At 35.8% G+C, this 22,258-nt stretch overlaps 2 protein-coding genes and 1 long non-coding RNA gene across 8 annotated transcripts; 2 read left to right on the forward strand and 1 right to left on the reverse strand.

Moving 5' to 3' along the window:
- The first annotated feature begins 1,482 nt into the window (after positions 1-1,482).
- LOC113318625 lies at positions 1,483-8,617 on the forward strand. 6 transcript variants are annotated; one of them, XR_003344715.1, is made up of 10 exons: positions 1,483-1,788; positions 2,156-2,254; positions 4,724-4,888; positions 5,122-5,180; positions 5,533-5,821; positions 6,205-6,605; positions 6,817-7,217; positions 7,346-7,402; positions 7,843-8,036; positions 8,166-8,617. XR_003344715.1 is itself a non-coding variant. In XM_026566812.1 (10 exons), exons 2-7 carry the CDS (start codon positions 2,221-2,223, stop codon positions 6,516-6,518), a joined length of 423 nt encoding a protein of 140 aa, XP_026422597.1. In that variant the 5' UTR covers positions 1,483-1,788; positions 2,156-2,220; the 3' UTR covers positions 6,519-6,605; positions 6,817-7,217; positions 7,346-7,402; positions 7,843-8,617. The 6 variants fall into 6 exon arrangements, 2 of the variants coding, with proteins under 2 accessions (XP_026422597.1, XP_026422596.1); XR_003344713.1 differs by having other exon boundaries at positions 6,817-7,044; positions 7,146-7,217; positions 7,843-8,617; XM_026566812.1 differs by lacking the exon at positions 4,724-4,888 and having other exon boundaries at positions 5,533-5,636; positions 5,737-5,821; positions 6,205-6,335; positions 6,509-6,605; positions 7,843-8,617.
- Positions 8,618-9,508: 891 nt separating this feature from the next.
- LOC113315490 (F-box protein At3g07870-like) lies at positions 9,509-10,678 on the forward strand. The gene has a single exon (XM_026563763.1). It carries the CDS (start codon positions 9,509-9,511, stop codon positions 10,676-10,678), a length of 1,170 nt encoding a protein of 389 aa, XP_026419548.1.
- Positions 10,679-15,791: 5,113 nt separating this feature from the next.
- LOC113319037 lies at positions 15,792-16,605 on the reverse strand. Its single transcript, XR_003345031.1, has 3 exons — positions 16,450-16,605; positions 16,296-16,316; positions 15,792-16,180 (listed from the first exon to the last, which is right to left on the reverse strand). It is a non-coding gene; the product is annotated as an uncharacterized LOC113319037 (long non-coding RNA).
- Positions 16,606-22,258: the final 5,653 nt, after the last annotated feature.

A 22,258-nucleotide genomic window follows, 5' to 3' on the forward strand; every position in this document is an offset into this window, starting at 1 on the left:
CCACTACAACTCTCATTACATTAGCACCAGCCTTACTCAGTTAATCCATTCTTTATCACTTCCATAACTTCAGTTAAGGCCACCACTACCAACAAAACTTCTTCATCAATACCTGGAGTACCAGTACCAGACCCTGTTATACACATTCTCCCAATTCATACACACATATAATCAAAATCACCATTGTACATACAATCGAAACCACATATTTTCATTTCACCAACATAACTTCAATGATGAAACCAAACATGCCGTCTTCCAAGTCAGACCGAATAAACTAGACAAAAATCAGGTGAAACCAAAATTTGATTTCATCATAAACTTAATTTTCATCATTAAAATCTTTGGTTTCATGACAGAAAATAGGCAAGTTTATGATGAAACCAAATTTGGTTTCATCATTAGTTTACTGTTTTCACCAACCAAAACTGTCAGTATTTGATGAAACCAATTTTGGTTTCATCATAAATCTGTCATTTCCCAATACATATTGATTTCGACTTTGAAAATGTATCATCATTTGCTGGTGATGAAAACATCATAAGGTGGTGGTGGTGATTGTAGAGGATTGAACGAGGAGGCGGAGGTGATGTTGGGAGCGGATCTGCAGGTACTGGTGTTGATTGTAGATGAGGTGTTGTTGGTGGTTTTAGATGATAAAAGGAGGAGGTAGAAGTAGTGTTGGTGGCGGATCTGATGTACTGGTGGGAAAAACAAAAATAAGAGGAGGCGGTGTTGTTGATGGAAAATCGGTAGACGGAGAAGAAGAAGGTGATGATGGTGTTAATGGAGGAGTCGGAGGTGATGATGGTGTTAATGGAGAAGACGGAGGTTCTGTTGGTGGCGGATCTGGACACATCGGTTGGTTTGATGGTGGCGGAGCTACTGTTGGTGATAGATCTGAATAAAAATAGTAGAAAAAGAGACGAAGGTTTCGTGGAGGAGACGAAGGTGTTGTTGCTGGTAGTGACGGAGGTGTTGTTGCTGGTGGTGACGGAGGTCTTGCGATGGTGTTCATGGAGAGATATTTGTTGTTGCTGGTGTTAATGGCGGTGGGGAGATGAAGACCGCAGAAATAGAAAAAGAAAGGAGAAAAAAAGAAGAAGAAGACAAGGTAAAAAGGATATGTTTGGTTTTTTTTAAAGTAATAAAAACTAAATTTGCACATTATTATTTGACATGGGGTTTTTGTGTCACTTTTTAATTAAATGGTTTTCATTTATTAAAAATAATATGGCTGGATTTTTTGTACCACATGTTTGATCACCTTGGTTTTATTTGACTAGTTTTGTAAAAGAAAAAAAACAATGTGACCCGGTATTTGCCTAATTGACCGACCGAAAAGTAGCATTGGGACCTAACACGACCCAAGATGTAGTGTATTGGCCAACCATTTACCGCTGCGGTCCGAAAAATCTAGCGACTCAAAATTTGGTCATCGAGTAGCCCCTAGTCTCTATAGGCTCAAGAGAGGGCGGCATACACTACGCACTCTTCAAGAGTAATCTCCTCATATTCATTTTAGTTCTCTCAGTCTCTCTCCGCCTCCCGCTCTCCGTCTATCAAATCAGTCCGATCAACTATGGTCGTCAGGCCGATTCAGATTCGTCTACTCTGTTGGAAGAACAAACGGAATCAATCCCATAAGAAGAAGGAGATGAAGAAAGAAGAAGAAACAGTACAATGATTATGATGATATCAAAGAGGATTTTGATGATGGAACTGTTGAAGTATCGGAAATCGAAGAGAAGAGAAAGATGATATTGATGATCATGGAGGATCGAAAAGGTATCATGAATCTGTTTCTTTCCTATCTATTTAAATCTGAATAAAAAATTAAAAGTTAGGGTTTGGAATTTGGAATTTGGAATTTGGGGGTCAAAATAGTTGACTCCCAAAGTCATAAAAAAAAGAGTAGCCCTTAACCTAAATTGGATTTTCATTAACTAATTTTGTATGTTATAAAATGGCTCCTTTCTTTTTTTACGAACAAACTCAACTGAAATACTGTGGTCTTCTTAATTCTCTTCAAGAAATCTTCATCTTCCCCCTCCGAAGCATACAACATACAAGAGATTTTCTCCCATCTCTTTTTTCTTTTCATCATCAACAGTGGTTTAATCTTGTTAGTAATCATCAACATGTCAAATTACAGAAAGGATAAAGATCAAGCTCTACATAAGGATTCATTGAAGAAAGCAGCACAACTCCTGCTTCTTGATGAATACACATGCCCTAAGAACAGTTTTAAAAGGTATGCCATTCTTTTAAGGGTTCCTAACTCACTCTAAAGATAGTACCATTGAATTTATTGAAACTGATGATGAAGATGTTCTGGGTACCTGGATCAATGGCAATTTAGGCAAACTAAACCCAAAAGTGTTGGGGTTCAGTTTTAGGGCTTTAAAGCTTGAGTCTTGCATATCTTGGGTGCAATTCTCCACAAATTCATCCTCTATAATGTTTAGACTGACTGACAACATAATTCCTGCTGTTGTTTTGAGTGTTTTTAATATGGATTTCTTAGCATTAGTTGGTGTTAATGTTATAGAGAAGTATATGAAAACCAACTTAAGTGAATATCATGGCATACAGAGCCTAGTTGGTGAAAATATGCATTTCCAAGTAATTGATAGGCCAGCTGTATCTAATGTGAAGGCTGAGAAGGAGACTGTGGAGTCACTAGATGCTAGGTTATTTCTTTTTGAAAAGAAGTTCAAGAAAAATGCTTGTGATTGGTGCTGCAACAAGTTGTAAAACGACAATATTTTATTTGCTTTTCTTGAAGTATATTTGGGTCTGAAGATATACAGTGGTGATCTTAAGGCTTAGCTGATGATGAAGAAGAAGGCTGTGATTGCTTGCATCAACATAATATCCAGAAGATTATAATCATTTCAAGCCTTTTTAGTTTTAATTTTCATTTGGAACCTTTGAATTACCAAGAGTCAGAGGAAGCTCTTTCTCAAGTGCTATTACGATCGTCTCAAGCCATTTTTTTAGTTTTAATTCTCATACCTAACTGTGTTACTACAATTGCGAAATATTCTGTACACAATGTTTAGGAATCATTGTCAATATCTGTAAACAAACATGTTTTTCCTTTTCTAATAAATATAAGCATATTTTCAGTCCTATTGTGTTTTTGTTTGCTATCGTCTTTATTTTGTCTTTTCATTTGTGGTTTTGCAAGCCCTTGTTTGTTCGCATTCAAAAGAAATCAAATCTGGATGTTTTGATAAAAATGTAAACCACAAATGAAGAGTCTTATTAAATCTGAAACAGTGGTAGGTGCATGAACTATGGAAGGTTGCTTGAAAGTGCAGTCCCTTATCAATAATGGTACACTTTCTGAGGCAGATTAATCTTTAATTTGTGAATAGCTATGTAGGAAGAATTTTACAGATCATATAAAGGAGAAGACAACCACAAGCTAGTTGTCCTACCATGTCCTTATTTTAGTTTTGCAAATCTTTGTATGTCTTTGTATATAGAGTTGAGCAGCCTGCTTTGATTGGCATGCTAAAAGGAAAAAATGCATTTGCTCTTCTTGAATCCTTCTAGGTAGAATGCGGGTTGATGCCTTAAATAAAACCTTGTTCCTCCAAATAAACTTGTGGTAGATGTACTGGGCATACAAGGATATTTCTTCTTTGACTCGAGGGTAGTAGAATATGGATTTTAATTGTGTTTTGCCAAAACTTTTACTGTTTACAGATGCTTGCATTTGTTACTTACAGTTTGAAATTTGAGCTTGTTACTGTCTGTTGTTGTGGCTTTTACCTTACACAGTAGTTGTTGTTCTTTTGTCAGAGCGACACATTTATCCACATCCTCATATTAGTATACTCATTCGATAAATCATTTGAAATTTGATCTACCAATGCCATGTCTCTACTTTAGTCTCTAACACCAATTCTATGAGCAACATTAAAATAACCAGAATAAGCCTGTTGCTTGCATTATGTATAACCGCTAACTAATCCATGATGGCTGAAATGCTAATACAATTGTTTGGTTGTTTTTGTTGTCTTTTTGTTTAAAGTTTGTTGTTTCTTTTTACTCTTGATTGGTTTTCCGAAGATAGCTTTTTTAAGTGGATAAATAAAAATAATTTCGTGCCTTAGTTTATATGTACTTAACTTACCTCAGCAGATATTCTGATGACTGCTCTATATTCCTATCTCTTACTAATGTGCTCAGCTTTTGAAGCTCAATTAGGTGTAGTTTTTTAGCTTATAGTTATCGCTTACACACAAGTTGTGAACTGAATACAGTGTGTTAAGTTTGAATGCTAATTTTGTGCAAATACAAATGAGATATGCACTCGGGTTCTACCATATTAAGAGAGATATGCACTCAATATATCACATTGTTAGGTGTAAGTACGCGCTCCATAACTGTGCGTATCTGACACAGTAAAAGGCCAGATAAGGGCATAGAGTTCTAGATTTATATATACACGCAATTCCAGCACATGCTAGATTTACTGGGAGACTTGTATTTACAAGGTAAAATGTGTTTCAGCTAGCAAAAGCTATTTTTCAAACTGGTGTTTTGCCCTTGTGAAGATTCTGCGTTGATGCTCTAGTGCCTTTATTTTACAGGCTGTTTATTAATGTGTATTATTTAGTAAAAACGAGTAGGGCGTTGCACAAGTTTACTTTTTTTTCTGTTCCTAAGAGTATCTTGTATTTATATTGACGGGGCTTCTATCTTCAAGAAATGGCTGTATGAACGGATTGATGGAAAAGTAAGCAAAGCAGAGAGACAATTATCGACCGTTTTAATGCCAATAGGCAATAATTCTTCCAGATTCTTTTTCTGCTTTCTACCAGCACTGGTCGTTTGGGAATAGTTGCTGCTTACACAGTTACGTTTATGAAAGGTGATTAAATGTTTCTTTATATAATTATTACTTTTTTTAGAGTGTTTATGTGCTTATCTTCCGCATTCACGGACCCCTTTATATTCTGCAGTGATTGGAATTCTTTTTTTTCCACGAGTCTCGGCGCATTTATAATATTGTACTACTTATCTTATCTGGTTTCTCTGAATAGAGCTCAGTTGGTCTAATTCCAAGCCTGAATGTTGCTTTAAACCAATTTCTATTTTACTCAGGTATAGAAGTGAAGAGAAGCTTCCAGGAGGAATGCTGCAGATACAAAACGGTGCACAAGGTAAGGATTCTGGAAATCAAGACAAGAAAGAAGGGTAGTTTAAGTTTGGATGATGGCAATACAAGAGATAGAGTGGCAGAGAGATTGGAGGGAATCACGAGTTCCTCAATTGATCAAGGGGATATGCGTGTATTAAGCTCTGGCGAATCTTAAACTTTGCCAGCTTTAGTTTTAAGGTTTTCTAGCGCCTGAACTTAATACAGGGTGAATCCTACAGGTGCATGGGCTATTGTTGCATCCTTATATCCCATAAAAATCAATTAGCTAACTGAACCTGGCCGTGAAAGTAATTAAGGGAGTCTTAAAAGTAAGAATTACTTTGCATTACTGAATTTGTGATGTCTTATTACAGGTGAAATTGCCATGGACTCCGAACATTTTCATAATGATAAGGAAATACCACCAGTCGGGAGTTCTAATTCTATTTCCAGTGATGCATTTCTCTTACCTTTTAAGGTTTTATGTAAATCACCATCTTTTCCAAAAGCATAGACCTTGTTCATAGTGCTTATATGGTAAAACTGTGTTCTTATGAAACGTTTCTCTTTTTGTTAAGTTCTATGTATAATATGGAAGTTCTCAGAGATCCAGAAGCTAAGTTTCAACCACTTTTCAGAGTCACATCTGACGATGGAGAGCAGGTAAACATCTTATACATTGACCCTTTTAGTGGATCACTTAGGTTCCATTTTTTTTTGTATCATCTTATTGTTTATATTTGTTCCGTTACATGTCAGTTTCCTTTGGCCTAGGAGTAGTGAGGGATCATCTGTCCGTATCTTTTTTCTATTTTATATACTAAACGTTTATATCAATATACGCCATATTATGGTTTAACTTACTGTACAAACACAAATTGCAAAGTACATTTTGCTATCCTAGGATCTAATTTTCTAGGGAACGAAAAATGAAAATTGGACATGCAGTCTCTGCTTGCAGGTGTTTTTACTCTTTTGTTTCATCCAGTGTGCTATTTGTTATGTCCAATTGTATGTCTTAGACCATGATCTGTTTCTTTTTGCAGTTTAAAGGATCCTCTCCATCTGCTTGCTGGAACAAAATCTACAAAAGGTCAAGGAAATTGCAGGGAGATTTGCCTAATGATGTTAATAGTGAAGGATTCTTTTTGCAGTTTAAAGGATCATTAGTTCCAGCGTATAGTCACATAATCTTTTTATCTATGTTGCATCTCATATTTTTGACACCCTAATGTGTGTTTATTTATTTGGGAGCTACCCTTCGTATCGATGTTGCACCGCATATTTTGACAGCCTAATGCGCGTTCATTAGTTCAAGAGCTAATTTAGTTTGGGGTTTTCTTTATTTAGTGTAAAATAAGCATGAGTTAAGGAAGGTCAATCTCTTACTTCGTCTCAATAATACGAGGATAAGTTGTTCCTGCAATGTGATAAACGATGAATGGTGGTAAGAAATTATCCGACGTTTCTTAATTACATGGAATTATACAAGGATTGGTGTAGACTTAGTCTTCGTTGTCAAATAATTAATTTAGTGATTTTCAAGCATGGCTAATCCCTTAGTATGTGCTCCATTTCCCTGTCAGATACTATATCCTTTTATTTACCTCTTTGAGGCATCTTGGCGTGTATTATAATTTGTCGCAATTCTTCTTCAGGTACATGCCAAACGCCATGGTAAACTTTAACCTGTAAATGGGGTACTTTTGTTGTGCAACTTATGTCGTCCAGAGGCACCAGAGTTCCCTGCGCAGTGCTGTCTCCGTCCTGTATGGGAGTGCAACGAAGTTACGAAACCTACAACTGATGGACGCTGGGCTTATCTTGCTTGTGCAATTTGGATTGGTTTATAAAGATCCAACTTGTTATTATCAGCAGGCTCATCAGTACTATTAAAACTCTTTTTCACTTTGAGTTCTGTTTAGCGTTCGCAACTAAATGCATATACTGTCATAGCAATGATATATACCGAACCAATTTATTGCAGAAACATGCCTATCAGACATCAAGAGAATGGAGCCCATTTGTGGGGTGAACAAAATTAAGTAAAATTAGTAAGGTGTCTATCTCTTGCTCTGACTCATTGGAAGCAAAGCAAGTCAATGACTCTTACATTCTACAGTATAACTCCACCAATTGATCGGAGTAAATTTGGTTCTTTGTTTAAATCAGTTGGTGTATTCACAGGATCACTGGAAGCTATTGTGTAGTACTCGTGGCGTGTCCTATGGAGCTTGCATCCAGGTATGCTTGTATTGAATTTTCTTTTTGTACCATGACTAGCTTTAGGTTTCTGGATAGCTGATAGATTTGTCATTTGTGAACCTTTAGGTTACTATCACGGTATCGCCATTTTTTTTGTCTTGTTCTATTTGTTTTCTTGACCTTATTGCATTTTTTTCTCTTAACTTAGTGGCTTATTTATCTCTACAATTTTTTCACCGATATTTTTTTGTTGTAGTTCCCAAATTAGCTGTATTCTAATAATACCTGTCGTGTGGTATATCTTCCACTTTGTGCCCGTGTTGCTGATCTTTGTGTTGAGTTGTCCTTTTCAACCTGCTCCTTGTCTTTCTTCTTGAGTTATCATGTTTCTTTTATTTGTTGGAAGGAAATTGATAATTCATCTTTTCATTCTTTCAAAAGGCTCACCTGTGCTGCTCAATTTTTTTATGTTTCTGTAGCTAGCAGATGAGGACAGGCTTCATCTGATATCTTTCGATGAGGATGAGGTTAATCAGTGCATTCAGTTACTGTCTTTCTGCAACAAGCACAGGCACCATCTAATGAGCATTCACTTTCTGATGAAAAAATTGAGCCGATATCCGAAACTTTTCCAGCTACACTCCACTTATTTCATCTGGGCGTGCTCGAATTGGTATGATATTTAACCACTTCTATTACTTTCTGGCTAGTGCACCCTTAATAAAAAGTTGAATAACAATGACCTTTGTTTATTCCATGTTCATATATCTTTTCGTTATGGGTTGGCTGAGCCTTATGATAGGAGGAGGGGACGGGAAGAGCTGAAGTTCTAGCGGCTACATCTGTGAAGAGGTTATGTGTGGAAAACAGGCTGTACTTGTTTAATGGTTTCTTGCTTACTGCCAAAATGGTTCAGTGGGCAATTCATTCTTTGCTGATGAATTGGATCCTCTCCATCTGCTTGCCGGAACAAAATCTACAAAAGGTCGAGGAAATTGCAGGAAGATTTGCCTAATGGTGTTCATGGTGAAGGTGGAGTTTAAAGGACTGAGAAGTCTGGTTCTCATATGTTTGATTTATTCATGTGCTAAAAGTTCTCGAATGTCTTACTACAGTTCGTAAATAGTTTACTAGGCTGCCTGAAAATACAATTCTTTCTTCGTTTATATTTTGTCAGACAAATGAGTTGACATGTTTCATCTTCCTATTGTTTTCCCTGAATTGAAACTCTATGCATTTGACAAACATTTTGGACGATCCCCAATATACTTTAGATGCGGCCTACCTGGTGGCTGTAGACCTGTTTGTGCTGTTTGGAAAGATCCTGACGAGCAATGTTTGCCAACATGATCAAATTAGTCCGAAAGATTATTAAAATAGAACCCTAGGCTCGCATGGACGATTATTATCCAATAGGGTCATTATCTTCTTAGACTTTAGTCACTATGTATTAAAAGAACCATTACTTTGTTACCAACGGTGGGTCTAGTCTAATAACAACTTTTGGAAGTCGGAAATTCTTTTGGAAACAGACTAGAGCACTAATAACAACTTTCCTGAGAGCATCTCCAAAGAGTTGTGATGTGTTTCCTACGTGGTTGGTGTAGGAATACATCCTCTCAAATTGTAAACTCCAAAATTCCCTAGATTTTAGGCCTATTAGAAAGATTATCTCCAACCGATAGAAGTGTAGCTTGATATTGTAATCCCCTTGTATTTATCTAATTAGTTGGACATGTTTTTTTCTTTTTTAACTTTGATTTGATTGGTTAAAATTTGGAACTAGATTTACCACATCCTCGAGGAGAAACTCTAAAATCAGAGGATGGGTTAGAGGATGTGCTAATAACTAACTCGCCACGTCATCCTCACAATGTGCTTCATATCTCCGTTGGAGAGCAATTTTTGATAAAAAGTATAAAAATCCTATGTGGCCTAAAATTTAGGAGTTCAATGTTGTCCCGTTGGAGATGCTCTAAACTAATACAAACTAGTGAGGACTGTGAGATGTACCAGGAACCAATCGGGACTGGTATAATCCTTATATATATATATATATATATATATATATATATAACTATACTTGCCACTAATCGAATCAAGTAATTCTTTCTTCCTGCCCTTTGGAGTGTGTTTTCGTCATCCATGGAAGCTTTACATGAAGACATCGTATCAGAAGTTCTTTCTCACATTCCTGACGCCTACCTCCAAGATTGCAAATTGGTGTGTAAAAGATGGAGAGATCATCTCCGCAATAAAAAACTAGGTTTTCTTTTCACAGTTGCGTCACGGAATGACGAGATCATACAACTTTACCATGCAGATTACAATGTCATTAAAAGCGCCGGAGGTCATGAAGGGTATTGCTATGAGACAAGCACAACTAAGATCAGCCTTCCTTTAGTTATAAGGAAAACCGATGAATTTAACGTGGTGGTTGGTTCATGCAATGGTTTAGTTTGTTTCGTTGTACCGCATCTAGGTCTCGAAGATCCTATCTATATTTGTAATCCTGTTACAAGGGAATACATGAGCCTTCCAATGATAAACACCAAAATAGCTAAAACTGGTCAAACAAGTCTGGTGGTTAGTGGATTTGGTTATCTTCCATCAAGGAATGAGTACAAAGTTGTAAGAATCTTGTACCCTCACAGGCTCCCTTACCCTGACGCCACCACCGTGGGTTGGGTTCAGGTATGCACTATTGGCAAGGGCAGTAGCAATGGGTGGAGAAACGTAGGAGTTATCACTGATTCATTGTATCTGCATGGCACCCATGTAACTGGAGTGCTTTACTGGAAAGACAAGAAGAACCACAAGATTGTCGCCTTTGATCTGGAAGATGAAGTGTTCCGCATAGTCCCACCACCACCATGTATCCGTCCGGAGGAACAAGGTATAGAAATGCTATATTGGCTGCTTAACTTTGGGGGGGATTTGAGTTTCGTTGATCATGTTTGGGGTGACCATGTTGACGTATGGACATTCAAAAAGAATACACTTGAGGGGACGAACGACAATTTCAACATGAACAAACATGATTTTTACCATAGTTGGAGTTGGATTAAGGAGGTTAACATAGAATGGGAAGGAGACACTCATGATTGTAATTTCTATGACCCATTCGCTCTCACCAAAAGCAATGAAGTGTTACTGTGGTACAACGAAACAATTCTTCGGTGTTACGACCCGAAAACTAGAAGTTTCACTGAACTCATTGTTGGAGGCGCTCTTGAATTTCAGGCGGTCTTTGGAGCAATTCCACACATAAACAACAAAGTTTCACTGAAAGAGTTTGGGTTTATATCAAATTAAATAAAATAACAAACGACGGTTGCATGAGTAAAGATTTTACCCAAAGGCATTTTACTTATGAAAATGCTCAACTTACCGACACCTTTTTCCGAGTGATATCCCATCCAGAGGCTAGAGGAGTGTCCCAGATTAAATTGGATCCATTATCCGGACATTACTCGGGAGAATAATCGGTCACTCTAGCAGCTCCATTTCACTTATAACACTTTTTTTTTGTATTTCTATATTGGGAAATGAAATACTTAAGTTTTGTGCTCCAATTTCTTCTTTGTTTTTTTTGGAAGAGTGGTCTTAGGCTACATTACCTCTACGTTAGAAGGGAGCATACCAACCATCAGACCACTTGAACCTCTCTTGTCATTTGCAAATTAATATATTTTTTGCAAAAATAATCCTCAAAATATTCGTTTATTGTTTTTTCTTCTTCTTTACATATCAACATTCTATATGCTTATGGCTGCTGATAGATTCAGATTGGCTGCCGATAGATTCAGATTTGACTTCTTAATTAAGTTGTTGATGATTCTGTTAGTGACTTAAATGTTAGTAACGTGACTCGAAATTTGTCCCGTAATTTAAAAGTTATCAAGTAACTCAAATTTTACATTTACAGGATTGCTAACAGGGTACCATTCTTTATGGGGCGTACGAAGCTCCAGACAAACAAAACATTATTTATCTATGGAACCATACACCCCAAAACAAAATGATGATCCTTATTGAGGATGGTTCAAATCATCCAAATTTAATCAGAGTTCATTGTACTTATGGTATTCTCTTATAGTCTTGGGAGCATTTGTTTTTTCAAAATCAAGTCAGTGTAAGACAAAAAAGAGTGTACGGGTTAGAGCTGGCAAACAAGTTGAAACCCGCGGGTTAACCTGTGCCCAGACCGTGAAAACCCGAACCCGGACCGGCTGGTTTCTAAACAAGCCGGGTTAGGGTTGGAGAAATGGTGACCCGTCAAAAAACGGGTTAACCCGGTCCGGACCGTACAATCACGGGTTAACCCGTTAACCCGCACTTCATTATAATGTCGGGTGTCACTACTACTCTATACGTGTCTCGCTCCTGCCAATCTGCCATGTAGCCATGGTATAAAAACAAAAAAACCCTACTTACTTAGTCTTTTCTTCTCCGTCCGCACTTCCCAGCGGCAGCCTCAGTTTTCAGTTCACAGACAAAGTTCTTTCGTCTTCTCCGTCTGCTACTACTTCGATCTTGAAGGATTTGAGTCATTTGACTCTTGAGTATTCTCTGTGTAAGCATGCGGGACTGTGGGTGTGGGAGAAAGACTGAAAGTGAAAGAGGGAAACTGGAAAATCCAATCCGTAAAGGAAAACCCTATTTCTCTTTTATATTTGTAAATCCATGTTTTCAAAACCCTATTCTATTCTATATCTATAAACCCCTTTTCTCATACCCTATTTCTCTTCGTATCTTCAAAATCCCCTTTCTTCAAAACCCTATTTTTGATTTCAATTCTCATCAGGTAATATTATGGTTTCCGAAAGTTAATTTCTTTTTGTTTTGTTTTCAATTTTTTGGATGTTAGGGTTTGAATTTTTTTTTTTTTTTTTTGAAAGTAGAAGTCCTTCAGTTGCAAATTAATCTTCAGGTAATTTGAATTTCTCCATCACTTTGATTCTATTTGAATTGTTAGAGGTTAATTTCTTGATAGATTGTCCAGTAACTCCTTTCTTCAATTTCTCTGTTAAGGTTTCAATTGAAGACCTCCAGCCTCCAGGTGCAATAATTTCTCAAAGATCTTCAGGTATAACATCTTGATTAAAGATTGGTTTTAATTTAATATTTTCTATGATTTTATTAGGGATTTGCTTATGTATTTGAATATGTGATTGTGCATATGTTTTATTAGGAATCTTGGATGGATTTTTTTATTAGCTCAAAGCCTCAAAGGCTCAAACTATGTGGTTTTAATTAGGGATTTGCTTATGTATGTGAATATGTGATTGTGCATATTTTATTTTAATTAGAGCACGGATACAGTGTTACAGACACAATTACAGTTGGTTCTTTCTTTACATTTTCATTCATCTCAATTCTCCATTCTCCAATGATTGTATATTTGTAATTTTTTATGCTATGTTTGGCAAGACCTAGTGAGTAGTGATTAGTGACTACTGACTAGTGCTAGTGTGTTACCTCCTACCTTGAAAGAACAAAGTGGGGGTTTATTATGTGAACTTCCTTGCTTGATGTTTCTTTGTTGAGTATCCAACATTCCAAGTCCATGACTGGGTTTTGGTTGTTAAAGCTGGATATCATCTTATTCAAGATAATAATGTGTATGGTGGATAACTGGATATCATCTTATTATGCTCTCCATTTGTGTGTAAAACTGTGAATTGTGATAAACTGATAATGTTACTATGAATCTGTGACTGTCAATTGAATGGGATGCAAATTACAAACAATAATATGACTCTCTCTAATGTGTTTAACTCTAATTTTGTGCTATTGTTTTTAGGTTACTCTCTCTGATGTGTCCAGTATGTCAAGTGTACAAGAACAAGAGTTACAAGACCATTATAATGATGTTATGAGTAGTGATGGTGAGGATGATGATGTTGAGATGCTAGATTCTGTGAATGAGGATCCAACTGTTGGTTGTGCACCTGCCTGTCCTGCACCAGTTTCATGTGGAAAGAAAAATAAACTTAGATCCCAAGTTTGGGAATTTTTTAAACTTGTTAAATATAAAGATGGAACAAAGAAGGGAGTGTGCAAGGCTTGTAATGTAGGATATAAATATGAAAGCCAAAAAGGTGGAACCTCAACCATGAAAAGGCATAAGTGCCCTAACCGTCAGTCTATGGACGTAGGGCAGATGATATTATCTGCAAACAATGGCCAGTTGTCTACCCGCGTACGCAAAGTTGATCAGATGAAATTACGAGATCTGTTTTCAGCATTACTCGTTGCAAGAAATGTTCCATTTGCTTTGGTGGAGTGGAAAGAATTTAGGGATATATGTACTTATTTAAATGAGAATGCTAAATCAATATCAAGGAATACTTGGAAAGCCGATGTAGTAAAGAAACATAAAGCACAAAAAGAAGTTATTCGCAACAGATTGAAACTTGCTCCAGGTATGATTCAAAATTTCAAATCTTAATGACCCATATGTTTTGTTTATACTTTTATGTATGAGTAATTGATTAATATTATGTGCTAATGTGTATGACTCACCCTTACAGGTAGGATATGTCTAACATCAGACATGTGGACTTCTGTAACAACTACTGGATATATAAGCTTAACTGCGCACTATCTTGATCAAGATTGGGTGTTGCAAAAGAAGCTTCTGAATTTTTGTTCTCTTCCACCACCTCATACAGGTAAAGCACTTACTTTTATTTCTTTATCTTATTCTTCAATATAAATTCATGTTAACTTTTCTCCTTTCTACTACCTCAAAACAGGTGAACACCTTTCTGCTAAGTTATTTGCTATGATAAAAGATTGGGGAATTGAAGAAAAGGTATCCAACATCACCTTGGATAATGCTGCAAATAACGGAGCTTGTGCTGGAATTATGAAGAGTAGACTTGTTGCAAAGAAGATCTTATTGAACGATGGAAAATTCTTTCATGTGCGTTGTTGTGCTCATATCTTAGCTCTTATTGTAAAAGAAGGACTTAAGAATATTGATCCAACCGTGCTTAAGATAAGAGCGTCAGTGAAGTCCCTTAAAAAGTGTCAAGTAAGAAAACAAAAGTTCTTGGACATTGTTAATACTTTAGGAATGTCTGGAATAAAAAGGGGTATTCGTCAAGACGTAAAGACAAGGTGGGATTCCACTTCTATTCTGTTATAACTTATAAAGTTAGATAATTGTATTAATGTTTATTATATACTCACTGAATGTTTGTTTTATACATGTGGAATTCAACTTATCTTATGTTAGATAGTTGTATCATGTATAAGCCAGTTTTCTCTCATTTGAAGTTGATAGATTCAGACTATGAAGACTATCCAACTGATGAAGAATGGGAACAAATTGAAGTAGTCACAAAGTTTCTCAAGGTGTTTCATGATCTCACAAAGATATTTTCTGGTAGTAAGTATCCTACTTCCAATCTGTATTTTGAAAGAATTTGTCAAGTTCAGGTGTTACTAAAGAAAGAAAGTAGAAATGATATTGAATTCATTAGGAACACGGTAAAAGAGATGCAAGCAAAATTTGATAGTTATTGGAAGGAGTTGAGTCCTATATTGGCTATGGCAGTTGTGTTAGATCCTAGATCGAAAATGAATTTTGTGAAATTTACTTACTCCAAGTTGTATCCTGAGGTGAGAGAATTAGAACGTGAAGTTAATAAAGTGCGTAGTAATATGACAACACTTTTTAATGAGTATTACACCTTGTCAAGTTCAAGAGCTTCCAATAGTTGTGCAACTCAGAATTTGGGTATTCAAAATGGTGGGAATTCTGCTGCCGAAGAAGGGAGTGATTTTTTTCAGGTAATTTTAAAGCTTACTTAACTCTAATTCATTTTTTTAAATGAATTAGATGAAATGATGAATGTTAAATTAAGTACTTAGGTTGGGAAGGAGTTTTAGATGGCCTGAATGTGGCCAGAAATAGCCCCGAAATCGATTTCTGGCGAGTTGACTCAACAAAAACCAGCTAACCCGTGAGCTCCCGTGAACCCGCAAGCTTTACCCGGGACGGGCGCGGGTTGGAGAAATGACCACCCGTGAAGAATTTCAACCCGCAAACTTAGGCTTGTATTAACCCGTAACCCGCGGGTTAGTCACAAGCCAGCCCCCGTTTGCCAGCTCTAGTTCGGGTTTGTTCAAATTCAAACATTTGGTTTTGTCTGAATTAATGGGGAACGCTCAGGAGTTCTAGTACATGTTCAATTATTTCACATTTAATTAATTGCTTGTTACTCGGATTATAGCCTGATTGGATACATAGCCAGAGGTAGTTTTTTGACCTCTAATAATCAAAAACAAGAAATTAATTCAGATGTAAAATTTCTTGATGATATTTAGAAATAAAAAGGTCAACTTTCCGTTTTGGCTTTTATTTCTATATTCAAACGCACTAAGCTGTTTCTCTAAATTTACTATAAGTTCTAAATTTACTATAAAAGTTAAGCTGTTTATTATCAATTAGGGGAGTGAAAAGAGAAAAGATTGATAAAAATTCAAATCCTCCAAACAAAGAGGTAGACGTAAAGAAATCAACAGGAGTGAAACATCTCCCATTACCACTTTTACACAAAACAATTCCTTTTTCCTGTTTTGCACATAAAAACACTGTGTAGCCATAACAACACTTGAGCTCAAGTATTGCTAACGATAGCTACTTTATTCTAACATCAAAGACACATACAAACCACGCCGTAGTAAAATGATGTCAAGGATCTTCGACATGGAAAATATCCCTTATCTTCATCATTTCTTCATTAACACTTGCAATCGGTGCATGAGCAGCTGTCTCCACACTTGCATCCTCCCTCGAGGTTTCTGCACCCATGCAAAAAATAATTATCATGTTAATTGACTTCTGGTGGAAATATATATCGATAAAAGCACAGGTTATCAAATTAGTCATAGAAGAAACTTGGGATTGAGATCATACTCCTTAGCAGCAGACTTGCATCTGCAAGAAAAAGGAAAAAGGAAGAAACCATATAAGTATTAATCAAAATCGGAAAAAGGAAGAAACCATATAAGTATTAATCAAAATCTTCAATTAATACATGATGCGACCATGTAAGAAAACAAGATCTTACCCACAGCTGCAGTTAGAGGCACAAGAAGAACCACATCCACAAGCCATTTTGATAGTATGAGATTGGGTAATAGAAACCTTAAGAAATTTGGTTCTGTGAAAGTTTTTCGAATTCAGATAATTCTTAGTGTGTTTGTATTTTCAAATGAAACCATATGAAAGTATTTATGGGCAAATGAACATAATAGTACTGACTGTTCGCCGTACACGTGTCGATATCTGCACCATTGAAATATATGCCTCAGGTAATACCTTTTCAATCAAATGTATGTCTCAAGTGATACCGATTCCATCAGTTTATTAATCAAAAGTCTTGTAGATAAGTGCGATCACTGCTTTCACTGTCATTTTCTCTGTCAAGAAGACTTGGTGCGATCTGTGGGTATGGAATCCAGTCGAGTTGTGCAATTTTTTTTTCTTTCGAGTTTCTTGCAATTGAGTGTTTTGTTGAAGTTCCAAAGAGTCCCCATTTTGGTAAACTAAAAGATATTCAATATTGAAGCTACTGTTCATGGGAAATAAAATTTTAAAGCCGAAGAACTTGAAAATAGATTAAAATGTGCACACATGACAACATTTCAGACTCGAGAGCCACACTTGGCACACTAAGTAAAAAAATAAGGCACCAATCCAAAATATATGCCTTTCATACAAAACGAAATGGGTGTTTTGGGATTTCAATTCTGATTAAGATCTGAACTTTGTCCAATTCATCCCTTTTAAGTCCTTGTCGCAAATAATTTTACTTTAATTAAATTCTCACCTATTATTTTTATTTTTTTCGTGCAAGGCTCACCTTTGTTGGGAGAGAAAAATAAAGAAAGGAGAAGAAAACTTAGAAAATTAGGAGACTTTTCACTATTGTCTAAGTCAGTCTTACGTGTTTTGGGAGGTTAACTTGAGATTAGTACCAAAACCTAAAGCATAAAACGGGCCCTCATGTAATCGTCATCCTAACAGTAAGCGGGGAAATAGTCCACCGGCGGCCGGCCTATCCCTAGTTGTGAAAGTCAGCTTCAGCCCTACACACGAGGACGCCCATCCTTCCAACAGATACGTACGGTTCAATGGCTGCTTATTTCCGATCAAAACTGATAGCTTTCCGTGTTGACTAAAATTCATAGTTTCTTATGTAATTTTATAAGTACTAGTGTTGAGCCCGTGCGTTGCACGGTTTAAGTCTGTCATACCAAATTTGTTACTATGATATAAATGCATAAGTTAAGTAATTCAATATTTTTATATTCGGGGATTTTGCTTAAATTTTGTAATTTTTTCCCAGTTCTGAAATTATACTAATCATCTTCAGTTACCAATTGACAAATATTTTCTCTTCTATCAGTTTCATCAAGATATGATTAGATTTCCGTAATAAAAAAAAGAAAATTATTACTTTTTTTTACAGATTCAACTTGGTTCGGAGAGATTATCAGTTTGGAATCTAATTAATGTTTCTATCGAGTTCTAATCCAAGGAAAAAATGCAACAGTAACAAATTAAAAGTTGCTATCATAAAAATTATAAAATAGTTAAATCGTCATCACTCTCATCACCTTCATTTTTATCATTGCTATGGTCGATAAATATTTTATATATAAGCGCCCGTCCGTTGCACCGGTTCAAATTGGTTGTCCCAAAGGTAATTAATCCATGTAAGCGTATAGGTTTTTATGTAAAAAATAGGTTATGTATACTGAAAGTGATTCGACGCTCATTTACCTACTCATTCTATTTTGCTACGTCAATCCCACGATTCTCCCAAAGGTAATTAATCCATGTAAGCGTATAGGTTTTTATGTAAAAAATAGGTTATGTATATTGAAAGTGATTCGGCGCTCATTTACCTACTCATTCTATTTTGCTACGTCAATCCCACGATTCTTATTGGTCGGGGGCCAAGAGCATGATTCGGCGCTCATTTACCCACCCGTTCTATTGTGCTACGTCAATCCTTGATTCTTATTGGTCGGGGGACAAGAGCATGATTCGGCGCTCATTTACCTATCCATTCTATTTTGCTACGTCAATCCTTGATTCTTATTGGTCGTGGCCCATGAAGAGCATGATTCGACGCTTATTTACCCATCCATTCTATTGTGCTACGTCAATCCTTGATTCTTATTGGTCGGGGGCCAAGAACATGATTCGACGCTCATTTACCTATCCATTCTATTTTGCTACGTCAATCCTTGATTCTTATTGGTCGTGGCCCACGAAGAGCATGATTCAGCGCTCATTTACCTATCCATTATAATTTGCTACGTCAATCCTTGATTCTTATTGGTCGTGGCCCAGAAGCTCTAGAATTCGAACTTTTGGTCTAACTTTCAATGTGAGGCCAACAATTTCCACTCAAATTATATATAAAATTTTACCAAATAAAACAATAATCCGATAATTTCCCTTGCCTTTTTTTTGTTAACTTGTGGCAATGAACTTTATTGCCAATCGTAATAGTGGGTTAAGGTCAAATGAGGATAAAGTTATCTAATTATCTTTCCCCTAATAATAACTAAAACTACTTTCTTTTTTGTTTTAAGTACAAACACCAAACCTTGTTCATTTGCTTTTCCTCTTCATCAACCTTCTTCTTTCCTATATTTCGTCATTTTAAATGAAAAATTGTCGATCAATCCGTCGAAAGAATAAAATAGTAATTGATGGCATAAACTCTATCAATTACTTTATTTTGTTTCTCAAGAGACATATTAGATTAGAAAATTGATTTATGTTGAAATAAAGTGATTTGGTCCTTATGGTGGTGTTTCACTTTTCAAGTTTTTGACTAGTCGACATGCTCGTTGGATAAATATCATGCCGACTTTTTATGTTGTTCTACATAATTAAAAAACAACATATTTCATTTTTTGTTGGTTGCAAACTTGTTAATGATCCAACACCACCACAACCAACAATTTGACACATAGATGGTTGTGATGATAATTACTAAAACACTTGATAAGTAAAGACCAATCTAAATTAAATAATTTGGCAAGACTGTCAATCAATAAGACTGTGTGTTTTACGTTAATTGAAGGTTTATTTTATTTTTTATTTATAGTTTATTTTTGAATTTATTTTACTAAATTTATTTTGTTTGTTTGCTAGTCAGGATCGTTCACAACATTAGTTGAACTTGAAAATGGCATCCTCCTTTAGAAAATGTGGAAAAAAATAAACTTTGATGCTTTTTCATTGATAATTCAATATTGTCTGGTTTTGGATTGAATTCGAAAAATTCTACAAGAGAATGTAGTAGAGTGCGAATACAGCAAATCCAGAACAAGCTGAGACTTCATGTGATATGGAAACATTTTTATGGGCAACATAAAGAGGAGCAAGGAATATTCATCTATAAGGGGATTGCAGTAATGTGGTGAAAGTTATCCAGGGACATCCAACAACTGTGAAATGGACAACCAATAATATCACTAATGATATATTATTTATCCTATCATACTTTGATCGTTGGAAATGTAGTTATATCCATAGAGATACAAATATTTGGCCGATTCATTGGCTAAATTTGCAAGAACTCATGTAGGTGCAGTAAATTGGTTTAATGATCGGCTTACTTGGATCAATGTTATGATCTTAAGTGACCAAGACAATGTCTATGCATCTTAATTTTAATGAAGTCTATATTTTCTTAGTAGAAAAAAAATAAAGAAAATTTAAAAATGGTTGATGTGATATAAGATACAGATTTCTTCTTATGTAGAAGGAAAGACACTTTCTGAAGGAAAGACACTTTAGAAGGAAAGACACTTTATGAAGCAAAATGTTTTTACTCTTGATTTCTGAAACGAATTTTCCCTTATATAGTAGGAAGTACACTTCCACCATCCAAACAGGCTGTAAGGTACAACCTTCTTACGCAGGATTTGGTCAGTTGTTGTTAGAATTGGAGATCTCTAATTTGTTATTCTTCTACATTGTCAAGTTCCCCACATAATTCCTTCCTGTGGAGGGGTTTGACGAAAATTTCCATTAAATGATCTTTTGGCCTTTATTTCCTTGGACGTTTGTGTAGAAAAAAAAGAGATTTCAATAGCCAATGTAAGTTGACATGCCAGTAGTATTCAGCTTTTCAAACTGTTTTTAATCCTAAATTCAAGTGCCAAGATCGACAGGAATTCGAGTAAAGAATTTCAGTTTAATTTGTATTATGTCATTCTTATCAACAATCAACAAGTCAGGTTGGCCTAGTGGTCTAAGACGCCAGACTCAAGTTCTGGTCTTCGAGAGAGGGCGTAGGTTCAAATCCCACATCTGACATTTTTTTTGCCAAAAATAAAAAATCTTTAACTTTTAAGGCTATGCTCGTTGATGCAATTCAGAATACGCTTTCAGGTTTGTATGGCAAATTAAAGTCGTTCGAGGATCGTGTCTACTAATTATCAATTTATGTACTAATTGGGAGGATGAAGTAAATTCACTTAGAATGCTTCTTTTTCAAAAAAACGTGTGATGCACGGGCCTGGATGTTTTGCAGAGAAAAGTATACCCAATCCTTTTACGGTAATAACTTTAAAGCAAAATACAGCAAACCTAAAAGAAAGTTTGAACTCATTTTTCACCTACTGGCTCATTAGAATAACATCCAGAGCTTGTTACAGCGACCGCGTAAAAAACAGCAGAAATTCAAATAATGAATTATGCAATTAACTTTATGGAATTCTTTCATTACATTCATTTCCCAATTTGTCTTTGGGATTCATATTGGTAAACAGCAGGTTGAATCCTCACTTTATGTGTTAGAAAATCAAATAAAAATTCAGTATGATAAATTTCTTGTGACTCTCCGATATTGCCATATTTGGCCGATACAATGTAAATTGACAAAAAAAAAACTTATTTGTTTATCGTCAAGACCTGCTTTATATGCTTTTCTTTGGAAAAACCTTTACTTGCAAGACTGGTCTTCAGGTAGCCCATAGGTTCTTAATGCCCCTGCCATTAATTTAAAGCATTCAGTACACCATTAGGAAAAATAAAAAACAATAGCAAGTAAAAAAAAAGATACATGAAGGGATACCACATCCCAACACCATTTATCTTGTGAAAAGATTTTTAAGAGCCACAATGCCATGATCAAAACACATAAATCTATTATAGAGGAAACTTTATTACATGGAAGAAAATAATTCCATACCAAGTAATCACGAAACAAACAGTGAAAAATATTAAAGTTAACATATGAGGTACTAAACAAAGAATTATTACTAATAAGGAAAGGCTCGTATCAGAAAAACATTGCCACCTGGGATAAACATAGGACCGACTTGCAAAACCAAATACTATGCAATCTAATTTTTGTGAAGAAACTAATTTGCAATCTGTTGTAAGGAGCCACAGAGCATATAAAACTTGTTTAACAGTGCACTATGGTATCCAAAGATCGACTGCCAAGCCATCCCTATTTGGCTTCACTTTCAATGATTTTGGTTAATGGTTATTGCATCGAACAAAAGACTCTTATATACAACCAACGTTTAGATGTTTTTTTTCTAGTTTTCACTGTTTTAAGCCTCATAATTTTAGGTTGAGCCCAAACAAATAATATAGTCTGACATTCGTAACCCTCTAATGAACAGATTTTTGATCGCTAATACTTAGAGAATTTCATAGCTTCCATTATAATGGATATAGGTGCAGTAGCATCCATTTAAAACTTCAATATTATCAGATGTATAACATCTGGGTTTAGATGATTCGACATAAACAATCTAACCTGAGATAACCCAAGTTTTTTCTTTATTAGATAAAGATATAATAGCAAAGAACCAATCTACTGCCATGGTAACAAA

The sequence above is a fragment of the Papaver somniferum genome, chromosome 10, assembly GCF_003573695.1.
Source record: "Papaver somniferum cultivar HN1 chromosome 10, ASM357369v1, whole genome shotgun sequence".
NCBI lineage: Eukaryota > Viridiplantae > Streptophyta > Magnoliopsida > Ranunculales > Papaveraceae > Papaver > Papaver somniferum.

What these genes read in the sequence shown, in the direction of transcription:
- LOC113315490 (XM_026563763.1), top strand. Translation starts at nt 9,509, where the DNA reads ATGGAAGCTTTACATGAAGACATCGTATCAGAAGTTCTTTCTCACATT.
- LOC113318625 (XM_026566811.1), top strand. Translation starts at nt 2,221, where the DNA reads ATGAATACACATGCCCTAAGAACAGTTTTAAAAG. An exon ending in CCTAAGAACAGTTTTAAAAG is followed by an intron (nt 2,255 to 5,121) that starts GTATGCCATTCT and finishes TATTTTACTCAG; the next exon opens with GTATAGAAGTGAAGAGAAGC. An exon ending in CATCTGACGATGGAGAGCAG is followed by an intron (nt 5,822 to 6,204) that starts GTAAACATCTTA and finishes TTCTTTTTGCAG; the next exon opens with TTTAAAGGATCCTCTCCATC.